At 33.5% G+C, this 12,623-nt stretch overlaps 1 protein-coding gene across 1 annotated transcript in view; it reads left to right on the top strand.

Moving 5' to 3' along the window:
• CD109 (CD109 molecule) overlaps window positions 1-12,623 on the top strand; it is a 156,467-nt gene that overhangs the window by 40,616 nt on the left and 103,228 nt on the right. The window contains exons 4-5 of the mRNA XM_051997274.1: window positions 559-789; window positions 3,556-3,681. Coding sequence (XP_051853234.1) covers window positions 559-789; window positions 3,556-3,681 — 357 coding nt within the window. The remainder of the gene's footprint in view (window positions 1-558; window positions 790-3,555; window positions 3,682-12,623) is intronic.

Raw genomic sequence — 12,623 nt, forward strand, 5'->3', positions numbered from 1 at the left:
AGCTGCTTTAAGCTAGAGAGCATTTGCATGCATTTGTCTAGGAGTTCTAATGGGATGAGTACAAAAGAAGAAATAAGAGAATAAGTAAAAGAGCAAACGAACAATTGCAATTAGGAATTTAGAGTTGTCTCAGGTGAAGGAGGTTTTTAAAGCTTGAAATTATTTCTGTTAACATTTACAATATATTTCTAAACATTAATTGAATTTCTTCCCCAAATCTGGTATATGTAAAATTAGTATACATTATACTTGGTGTTATTTTTTAGCATACACATGTATGTGTTTTTCCTTTATTTAAAAAAAAAATTACAATTTTTAATTTTGATTTGAGAAAATCTTCACAAACATGAATATTTTCATACACAAAGGATACAAAATAGGTTGCATAGGAAATTATTTATCTATCATATACAACTTAGAGGTATGTCTCATAATTAGACTAAAATATGTAGCTAATGTTCTGTTCTTTTTTATGATTAAACAACTTCTGAATTAAAAAAGAATACTTAACTTGGTCTGATCTTATAACACTGATCTGCTTTTTTTTTTTCCTTCTAGCTACCCTTGAATAGCGTGAATGAATTGTATGAATTATATATCACTGGACATGCGCAGGGTCAGACTTTGTTTTCTGATAAAACCCACTTGATCTTTGAGACCAAGAGATTATCTGTCTTCATTCAAACAGACAAGTTCCTTTACAAACCAAATCAAGAGGTGAAATTCCGTGTTGTCACTCTCTACTCTGACCTCAAGCCATATAAATCTTCTGCAGACATTCTAATTAAGGTAAGCACCAGTTAGAAACATAGCCATAAGCTCCAGCCCTTGGCTTTGTATTTGAAGGGAAACTATTAATAAAATGAGAAAAGTGGGAGGAGTATTGGACTTAGACTCAGGAGTACTGAGGTCAAATCTCAGTTCTTAATGCTTGATTTTGAAAGTCACATATTTTCTAAATCTCATTTGACTCATCTCTATCTCCTAAGTTCTTAAGAAGAAAAGTCTTTGTAAGCCTTAAAGCATGTAGAAATGGAGCTTATTATTTTTAACAGTGGGATGTTTAGTTTTGTTTCCTTTTTGTTCAACTTTCTGAGAACCAAGTAAAGTCAACTTGTCATTGTCAAGTGTTTATGAATTACCCACTATGTGATAGGCCCTGGGCTAATCACTAGAAATATAAAGAAAAGCAAAAATCAGTCTTTACCCTCAAACAACTTCAGAGTCTAATGGGGAATACAACTGTATACAAACAAAATATAGAGAGGATGGTTGTCCTTTGTTCCTGAAGAGGACCAAAATCACATCACTGTGTTGGGGTAAAGGTACATTAGTGTATTTGATTGTGGATGATCAGACCAATATGAGCTCAAAAGGCTGTGTCACAAATTGGCACAAATAGTCCACATGATCATTTGGAGTAAAGATATCCCTAAATGTGCTCATTTTATGATTTCTTTGAGCTATTTCAATTCTCCTTTGCTCATAGAGCACAGTGCCTTATTTGATGTAAGCATGAGACCTTGAAAGTATCCTTGAAAGTTGGTGGGATTATCTTAGGGTAAAGCCCTAGAATAATAAAGGGTCAGGAAGGGCTTCTTGTTGAAGATGAGACTCAGAATCTTATAGTTGGAAGGGGTCTTAAAAGTTGTCTAATCCAAGTTCCCTCAGTGCAAGCTTTGCTTGTCATAGAAAGATCAGCATTAGAGAGGCATTTTCATTATCTGTAGGGGTCTTGATTATACAGCTGGAGTCTAGCCTAGCTTTCACTGCAATTTCCTTTGACATCTTTGTTTTCCCTTTATAAGATAAAGAGACATCTGCTGACCTTGTAGAATACTTCTTATGACTAATACTACATGGAAGGCAAATGTATCTCTTTCAGACATTCACTGTTGTTGTTTCTGTTATTGTTTCAGTTAATAGTTCTCTGAATTTATGGTAATGTTTCATAACACATTGTTTGTAATGGAGGTTTAATACCACCATCAGTATTTCCATATTGAGTTTTGCAGTCCAAACAGTTTAGGAATGATAAAAGTACTAAAAAAATTTTAAATTAGAAAAGGTTTTTAATAGTATTTTATATTCCTGAATATATGCAAAGATGGTTTTTAACATTTACCTTTGCAAAGCCTTGTATTCCACATTTTTCTCTCCCCCCCACTAAGAGAACAAGCAAGCAAGCAATCCAATATAAATTAAATATGTAGTTCTTCTAAGTATATTTCTGTATTCATCATAATGTACAAGAAAAATCAGATCAAAAGGGAAAAAAAGACAAGAAAGAAAAATACCAAGCAAACAAATAACATAAAAAGGTGAAAATACTATGCTTTGATCCCTATTCGGTCTCCATAGTTCTCTCTCTGGATGCAGATGGTATTTTTCATCACAAGCCTATTGGAACTGAATTATCTCACTGTTGAAAAGAGCCAAGTTGATCATCACATAATCTTGTTTTTATTGTGTACAGTGTTCCTTGGTTGCTCACTTCACTTAGCATCAGTTCACATAAGTCTTTCTAAGCTTTTCTGAAATCAAGCAGTGTAGGGGTGCTCATGGTTTCTTAAAGAACAATAATATTCCATTACATTCATATGCAATAACGTATTCAATCATTTTCCAATTGATGAGCATCCATTTCAATTAGAAGTATTTCTTTTGTGTCCATTTTGGTAGATGATTCTGTAGTACATATCTTAAGAATATTAAAGGAAAGATTGAACAAGGAGGTAGGAGAAAGCTATGAATCAAGAGGTAATGGGAAAAATGAAATGTGGTTGTCTAGACATAGCTGGAGGTGAGACAACAAAGAGGAAAAAGTGAGATTTTCTTTCAAAACATGACAGGTGACTGATATTCTATGTAGATAATAGTCTGGTGTAAAGGAAAGTTCTGAGAGTGTTGGAGAATGTCACTTGTTCAATCATTTCAGTTTTATATGTTTTTTTGTGATCTCATTTTGGAGTTTTGTTGATCAAGATACTGGAGTGTTTTTCAACTTTTTATTCCAGCTGATTTTACAGATAAGGAATCTTAGGCAAAGAAGGTTAAATTATTTGCTGAAGGTCACGTAGTTTAAGGCTGGATTTGAATTTGTGAAGATGAATCTTCCTGATTCCAAATTCAGTGCTCTATCTATGCATTACTTAACTGCTTTGCAATGTCTATAGCCATCAAATAAATAACGAGGTAGTCCAGCAGATAGAGTACTAGGCATGAACTTAGAAACCTATAAATTCAAATTTAGCCAGTCACTTATTAGCTGTATGACCTTTGGAACATCATTTAACCTTTCTCTGCCTCAGTTTCATCAACTGTAAAATAAGTAAATAATAGGACTTGCTCTCCCAGAGTTATCATGAGAACCAAATGAAATAATATTTGTAAAGCACTCAGTCTAGTGCTTGGCAGTAGTAGGAATTTGTTATATGCTGGTTTCTTCCCCCTTTACAACAGAAGATGCAAATTATTGTTCTCTTCTCTCTTCCCAAAAGTGGTTTTTGTCATCTTTAAAATAAGTGATATGTCAAATTTTTTTTTAAATTATAGGACCCCAAGTTAAATTTAATCCAACAGTGGTCAGATGAAGAAGGTAACCTTGGAGTTATTTCTAAAACATTTCAATTAACTTCAAATCCAATACTTGGCTATTGGTCTATTCAAGCACGAGTGAATGTAAGTACAATTTTAACCTTTTTGAAGAAACATATCTAAGGATTTAAATGTATTTGGAAGGGAAAAATGTCCCAAACCATTATCTGTGATGCCAAGCTTTTCATTTATAAGAAGGAACAGAAACAAAGAAAATAAGGTATAAAAACAGCTAGAAAATTTGAGATGTTTCACTTATTAATTAATAAATCTGGTCAAATCATCATTATATCTTCTATTTATATATTGTTTTACAATAATTCTGGAGACCAGTAAAGTGAGGACTGAGCAATCTCTACTTATATGATTTCTACTTATATGATAACATACAACAGTTGAGGAACTGAGAATATATGGCTATAATTTGAGAAGTTTTGGATTTTATTATGGCTTTTATTTATTGTACATTTATATATTTATTTATTGTGCTATTATAATCTTGTTATTATAGTTTTGCTATCTTAAAAAATCAATTATCTGTAAAGCAATATTCATAATTCAATTCTACTAACATTAACTATCTACTGAGAGCTGTGTTGTAGTATGTTGGGCACTGGATAAGATAAAACTATTTACCATACTTACCCAAACTATAACTACTCCCAAACTCAAAGTTTTAGAAGGTATAATAGAATCATTGAATTTAGATCTGGAAGGCATCTTTAGAATCATATATTCCAACTTTCTAATTTTTTTAGATGAGGAAACTGAGGCCCACAGAGGTTATATATGTAAGTAATGAGTGACATAGATTCAAATCCTGAACCTTGGTATAAAGGAAAGAGCACTTAATTTGGAATTAGAGAATCTTGGTTCAAATCTTGTTCTTCTGCTTACTACCTATGTAATTCTGGACAAGTCACTTTGCTTACTTAGGTCTCACTTTCCTCATGTGTAAAAGAGAGAGTTGGGCCATATGACCTCTGAGATCTCTTCCAGTTAAAATCTGTGACTTTTGTGCCTTCAGGCAGCTAGCTGGATGGCACAGTGGATAGAATGTGGGCATAGACTGAGGAATACCTAAGTTTCATTCTGGCCCCACTTATTTGCTGAACCTTTCTAATGACTATGGCCAATTCACTTCACTTCTGCTTTCTTTAGTTTCCTAATTTTTAAAATGGGGAAAATAATAGCAGCTTCAGGGTTGTTGTGAGAAACAAACGAGATAATATTTGTATATTTCTGAGCACAGTGCTTGGGATTTAGTAGGTGCTTAATTCATGCTTATTTCTTTCCCACACTGTCCCATTTCATTCTTGCCTTCTTAATTTCAGAGGTGATTTAGTCCAATTGTAATCTGGGCAGAAATCTCTTCTATACTGCCCTTGGGAAGTGATCATTTAGTTTTACCCTGAATACTACTTGTAAGAGGGAAGCCATTACTTCCTGAAACAGTCCATATTACTTTGGATAGATCTAACTGTTAGGAAGTTTTTCCTCATATTGAACTAAATATTCATCTATTTAGCTTCTGCACATTGCTCTTGCCTCGTTCTTCTTGGATATGATCAGAACAAGTTCAGTTCCTTTTTTCATATTCAAATCTTTAAGATATTTGAAGATAAACATGTCCTCTTTTTGTATTCTTTTCCACACACTAAAAGTCCCTAATTCCTTCTATCATCTTTATATGGCATAGTCTGTAGACCTCTCAGCATACTGGCTGCTCCTTTCTGAGCTTGCTTCTCCTTGCTAATGGCCTTTCAAAAATGCAGGATTTAGAACTGAACTCAGTATTTTGGTTGGGATATGGACAGAACAGAATAGCATGGAATTATTATCCTCTTCCTTCTGAACACTGTGCCTCTCTTTTTCCATGTAATTTAGGTTACATTCACTTTCTTGACTATTTTGTCATATTGTTGAATTCTAGCTTATTGATCTCAATTCTGTTTTCTATTGTATTAGTTATTCCTTCCAGTTTTGTGTTATTTGCAAATTTGACAAGTATTCCATCAATACTTACATCAGAATCTTTATTAAAAATATTGAGTAGCACAGCACCATGAACAGATACTAGGGCACTCAAATAAATGAAGACTTCCTTTATATTGGCACAGATTCATTAATGAACATTTTTGGAGTTTGTTCATTCAATAAGTTCTGAAGCTACCTAATTATTATTTTCTATATTTTATTTTTACAAAGATAACATGAAAGACTTGTTATATATTTGCTGAAATTTAGATATATTCTACTTATGACATTTATTTCATCTACCAGTCTAGTTGTCCTGTGAACAAAGAATGTTAAATTATTTGATGTGACTTGTTCTTGATGAAGGTATGCTTATTGCTCTTTGTGACCTGTTGATGTAGTTTCATCATAGTTTGTCCAATTCTCTTCATAATTCAATTTGGAGTTTTCTTGGCAAAGACATTGAAGCTGCTTGTCATTTTCCTTTGCAACTCATTTTAAAGATGAAGAAACTGAGGCAAATAGTGTTAAGTGATTTGCCTAGAGAAACACAATTAATATGTGTCTGAAGCCAGATTTTTAACTCGAGGAATCCTCCTGACTCCAGGCACACTATCCAATGCATCACCAAACTGTCCCCTTAGTGACAGTTACTTCTCTTTCCCAAACTTTCCCTTTAGTAACATATATATATACACACACATATATATTAATTTTATTAAAGCTTTTTATTTACAAAACATATGGATAGATAATTTTTCAACATTGACCCTTACAAAATTTCCCTTCCAAATTTTCCCTTCCTTCTCTCAAGCCCCTCCCCTAGATGGCAGGTAGTCTAATACATGTTAAATATGTTAACATATATGTTAAATCCAATATATGTATACATATTTATACAGTTATCTTGCTGCAGAAGAAAAATTGGGTCAAGAAGGAAAAAAAAAAACCCGAGGAAGAAAAGAAAATGCAAACAAACATCAACAGAAAGAGTGAAAATGCTTTATTGTGATCGATCAATACTCAGTTCCCACAGTCTTTTCTTTGGGTGTAGGTGGCTCTCTTCATCATTGAACAATTGGAACTGGTTTGAACCATCTCATTGTTGAAGAGAGCCACGTCCATCAGAATTGATCATTGTATATAGTCTTGTTGCCGTGTATGATGATCACCTGATTCTGCTCATTTCACTTAGTATCAGTTCATGTAAGTCTCTCCAGACCTCTGTGAAATCATTCTGCTGATCGTTTCTTACAGAACAATAATATTCCATAACGTTCATATACCACAATTTATTCAGCCATTCTCCAATTGATGGGCATCCATTCAGTTTCCAGTTTCTAGTTATTGCAAAAAGGGCTGCCACAAACATTTTTGCACATGTGGGTCCCTTTTCCTCCTTTAAGATCTCTCTGGGATATAAGCCCATTAGTAACACTGCTGGATCAAAGGGTATGCACATTTTGACAACTTTTTGAGCATAGTTCCAAATTGCTCTCTAGAATGGTTGGATTTGTTCACAACTCCACCAACATTGCATCAGTGTCCCAGTTTTCCCACACCCCCTCCAACATTCATCATTAATTATCTTTTCCTGTCATCTTAGCCAATCTGACAAGTGTGTAGTGGTATCTCAGAGGTGTCTTAATTTGCATTTCTTTGATCAATAGTGATTTGGAATACCTTTTCATATGACTAGAAATAGTTTCAATTTCTTCATCTGAAAATTGTCTCTTACTCTGAGATACCACTACACACCTGTCAGATTGGCTAAGATGACAGGAAAAAATAATGATGAATATTGGAGGGGATGCGGGAAAACTGGGACACTAATGCATTGTTGGTGGAGTTGTGAACGAATCTAACCATTCTGGAGAGCAATCTGGAATTATGCCCAAAAAATTATCAAATTGTGCATACCCTTTGATCCAGCAGTGTTTCTACTGGGCTTATATCCCAAAGAAATACTAAAGAAGGGAAAGGGACCTGTATGTGCCAAAATGTTTGTAGCAGCCCTATTTGTAGTGGCTAGAAACTGGAAAATGAATGGATGCCCATCAATTGGAGAATGGCTGGGTAAATTGTGGTATATGAATGTTATGGAATATTATTGTTCTGTAAGAAATGACCAGCAGGATGAATACAGAGAGGACTGGCGAGACTTACATGAACTGATGCTAAGTGAAATGAGCAGAACCAGGAGATCATTATACACTTCGACAACGATATTGTATGAGGACATATTTTGATGGAAGTGGATTTCTTTGACAAAGAGACCTAACTGAGTTTCAATTGATAAATGACAGACAAAAGCAGCTACACCCAAAGAAAGAACACTGGGAAACGAATGTGAACTATCTGCATTTTTGTTTTTCTTCCCGGGTTATTTATACCTTCTGAATCCAATTCTCCCTGTGCAACAAGAGAACTGTTCGGTTCTGCAAACATATATTGTATCTAGGATATACTGCAACATATCCAACATATAAAGGACTGCTTGCCATCTAGGGAAGGGGGTGGAGGGAGGGAGGGGAAAAAAATTGGAACAGAAACGAGTGCAAAGGATAATGTTGTAAAAAAAAAAAATTACCCTGGCATGGATTCTGTCAATATAAAGTAATTATTAAATAAAAATTAAAAAAAAAAAAAGAGTAACTGGAGTTTATCAAAGTTTTCAAAAAAAAAAAAAAAGAAAATTGTCTCTTCATATTCTTTGACCATTTATCAATTGGAGTATGGCTTGAATTCTTATAAATTTGAGTCAATTCTCTATATATTTTAGAAATGAGGCCTTTATCAGAACCTTTGAATGTAAAAATGTTTTCCCAGTTTATTACTTCCCTTCTAATCTTGTCTGCATTAGTTTTGTTCCTTTAGAAATATTTTCTAGAATTTCACCACTTAAGCTAAATGGCTTGCAATTTAAATATTCCTTCTGAATCTTTCTGAGACTATTCTGTTCCTTTTAGAAAAAATTAGAAAAAAATAACATTTGTCTATTCAGTCCTTTAGTCCTACTTTTATTCTCCACAGTTTTTCAAAGATCATTATTGACAGTGCTCACTAATTATATCTGATAGTTCTTTCATTTCTCTGGGAGATAGGTTATCTGGTTTTTGTGACTTAAATTTTTTCGAGTCAATTGAATACTTTTTTTTTTTTTTTTTTTAGGTTTCAATCTGTTAATCATTTTATTTAAGCCTTTCTTGGCAAAAGATCATTTTCCTTGTTAGGGAAAAGAGAGATAAAATAAAACCTGTATAGCTTATTTCCTCTTAGCTTATTCCCTTATCCTTGGTCTCTCTGCAACAAGTTTCTCCCCACCCGAATTCTCTTCTATTCAACTTCCAAAATGATTCTCCTAAATGTGTAGACTTAATCTCTCCCCTGATTCAGTTAATTCCAATGACATCATATTACCTACAGGATTAAAAATAAAATACTCAGTTTGATATTCAGAACCCTTCCTAAACGTGCCCTTTCTTTTTAAAAAAAGTCTTTTAAGCTAACATCTTTAACAGGTCTCAGTTTGACTAAGGCAACACCCAATCAATTATTTATTTAATATTTTGTTTTTCCATAGTGACATGTAAAAACAATTTTTAGTATTATTTAAAAAACTTTGAGTTCCAGCTTTTCTTCCTTCCTCCCTCTCTCCCTGCCCGCATTGAGAAGACAAGTAATTTGATATAGGTTATATCTGTGCAGTCATGCAAAATACTTCCAAAAGTAATACTGTAGAAAAAAAATAGACCCCACCCCCCAAAAAACCCTCAAAAAAAGTGAAAAAATATGCTTCTGTATTCAGACACTATCAATTTTTTATCTTTCTTGGTGTCATAAAGTACTACTTCAATTCAATTCACGAGTCAACATGTTATGGAGACTGTGCATTAAAAAAAAAAAAGACCACAACCTAACATTATAACTTAGAATTTAAAGCCAGTTATTGGGAAAGTACTTGTAACCTGGCAGGATTTGTGACAAATCATTAAGAAATATGTGAGAACACCATAGAGTGAATTGAGCCAGAATAATAATAATATCCACTATATAATAGAATGATGTTGGTTTAATAATTAGCTATGTCCCCTTTAAGCACTAACTAGTGTTAGCATAGGGTTAAACATTCTTTGTAAGTGTATGATAATTTTTGTCAGCTGGTCTGGCCTTAAATTTTAAAATAGTGGTCATGATTCTAACTATCATAATAGTTAGTGTTTGCCTTGACTGTTGCTGATATTTCAGGAGCTAGATTGAAGAATGAATAAAAAAGTGTTTAGTATTTTCTATGCATCAAATTCAATAAAAATGCAAAATGTTAATACAAAATTAAAGAGTTCCTTTCCTAATGGAGCTCATATTTAAATTTTTTCCCCCAAATACATAACAACAAATTATCAGATCAAGAAGGTATATATATCAGTAGAAGAAATTATATTCATGAATGTCCATTTTTCTTTTCTTCCTTGTAAATTGTTTTTTGGTTCTCTGCTGTGCACCTTAGTAACTTTATTCCTTTTCCCCCCTTTTCATCTCCGCCCATGCTGAAGCAAGCCACAGTTAAGAAAAGATACATTTATGTATACATGTGTAGATATATACATACATACACTCCCACAGACCCCCACAAACTCTACATATATATATATATACACACATATCTTTCCTATACCTGCTGCCTCTTTAATAAAATTTTGTTCCCTATTTTGCCTTTTATTACTTAACCTCTCCCCACCCAAGGATCCCTCCCTTGTCTCATTCCCTTACTCTTTACTTTCCCATCTGCTCATCTCTCCCCATTTATTTCTTTATAGATTTTGGAGGGTGCTATATCTTTCATGGTATATATGTATTGTTGCCTATCGGTGGAGCTTACATTCTAATAGTAGAAAAAAGCAAATATAGTTGAGTGGTAGCCAGAAAAGAGTATTTCGGCTTGGAAAGTTCTTTGAAAAGGATCTATTCAAGAGAAAAACAAGGGAGGAGGGAAAAGTCTTATGCACACACCATCATTTTTCTTTCTGTTTCTTTTACCTTTCTCTTTTTCATGGATGGATAGCTTGAGAGTTAGTGTGAATTTAGCCCATGTGATTAGATTGTTTGGAGGGGGGAAGTGAAGGGTAGAGTGCCAAGTCTGGAGTCAGTAATACTACGTACAGTATAATAGAGTGGTATTGGTCAAATAATTAGCTGTGTCCCCTTTAAACATTATTAGTGTTAACATGGGGTTAAACATTTTTTGTAAATGCAAATTCTAATATCATCTCAGATGCTTGCTAGTTGTGTGACTCTGGGTAAATCACTTAACATTATTTATCTCAGTTTCCTCATCTGTAAAAGGAAAAAGGAAATAGCAAACCACTTTAGTATCTTTAACAAGAAAATTGACTAAAACAAGACTGAATAATAACAATAATAATAATGATTCATTAATAGCAGACTGAAAAGGAAAATACAAACTCTTTCCTCCAGAGAATAGGCTGAGGTTATATTCAGTCAAGACTGGCCAAGATTGTTTAATGTTTAGTTGTAAAAAATTCATCTTTATCATGATTTTAAAATTGTATTTTACCAAAATTTAGTAGTGCGGGTATGACATAAGTTTCAGTCTTCCTTTAGTGTCATTGCTTTGATATTCTAAGAAAAAACCCATCCATCTATGTAAATACATTAATTTGTTGAATAATATCTGCCCAGTAGGATCATAAACTTAGGGTTGGAAGAGACCTTAGAGGTCATTTCATTTTATAAATGAGAAAGTTTTTGACCCAGAAAAGTAAAACAAGTAACTCAGAATTACATGACAAAAAGTGGCAGAATTAGATTTGAATTCAGGATAAAGACCTATGACTTTGAATTTTGTACTTTATCACTTTAGGCATTATGAGGGAGTTAAAAGATGTATAAGAAGTGTCCTTTGTTCAGGAGTTTTCAATCTTATTATTTCTTTGGTGAAATTCTCAAGAGAATAAGATAAAAACTTAGCTTTTGGTAAATTCCTTCCCTCATATTCTTGGTAATTTTTTTGTCTTTTTTTGCTATTAAATAGCAGAAGATCAGAATAGATACTTTTCAAAAGTGTGTATGTGTGTCTATATATGTCTCTGTGTATTTTAAGACTACCTCTTTATCCTCCCTCGCTAAAAATGTAGCAGCTGCTTATAGAGTCCATCCCATTGCTGATGGTCCTGGAATATTTTATTTGCTCTCTTTAGGCTGGTTCATTCCTCTTAGTCTCCCTGATTCTGTCCTGTATGTATTGTCTAGGACCAGATATGTGCATTTAGAGAATGAACAAATGAAAAAGCAAATGCCAGGAAGTTTTTTTTTTTTTTTTTAAATTAAGGGATATTTCCTTCTTATGAAAATTTCAGTAGATTTATGAGTAATGGTTAGTGTGGCTTAGTGGCCTTTCCACAGTTCTCATAATTTTATTTTAAATTTCTTATTCCATTATCTTTTCTCCATTCCCATGGGGATGGGGAGCAAGAGAAAGAAAGGGAAGGGAAAGAAGGGGAAAAGGTGAGAGAGACACAAAGAAAGGAAGAAAATTGGAAAGAGAGCAACACACACAGAGAGAGAGAGAGAGACAGACAGACAGGTGTACACACACACATACACACACATGCACAGAGACAGAGAAAATGAATATATTCATAGAAAAGGTAGGACCTGAAGAATGGATTAGATTGTCCATTTACTACTGTGACTTTAAAAAAAGTCTGGAACCAGGATTTTAATTTATTGTAGAGAACTCTTTCTATAAAAAAGAAATCAAAACCTTTCCATTCATTAAGATTTGATAATACTCCTGGAATTTATAGTGTTAGAGAGTCTCCTAGAGCAATGAAGAGTTAAATAAATTTTTCATTGTCACATAGTATGTATCAGAGACAGGATTTCAACCCAGGTTTTCCTGACTTCAGAGTGCCTGTCATCTATGTCACACTCCTGTTCCTTGCATGCATTTGATCTGCTAAGTGTGACTTGATTGTTTGGCAGAAGAAAAATAATATGATATTTTGATGGTATTTACTATTAAAATA

Source organism: Antechinus flavipes, chromosome 4, assembly GCF_016432865.1.
Source record: "Antechinus flavipes isolate AdamAnt ecotype Samford, QLD, Australia chromosome 4, AdamAnt_v2, whole genome shotgun sequence".
Classification (NCBI taxonomy): Eukaryota; Metazoa; Chordata; class Mammalia; order Dasyuromorphia; family Dasyuridae; genus Antechinus; species Antechinus flavipes.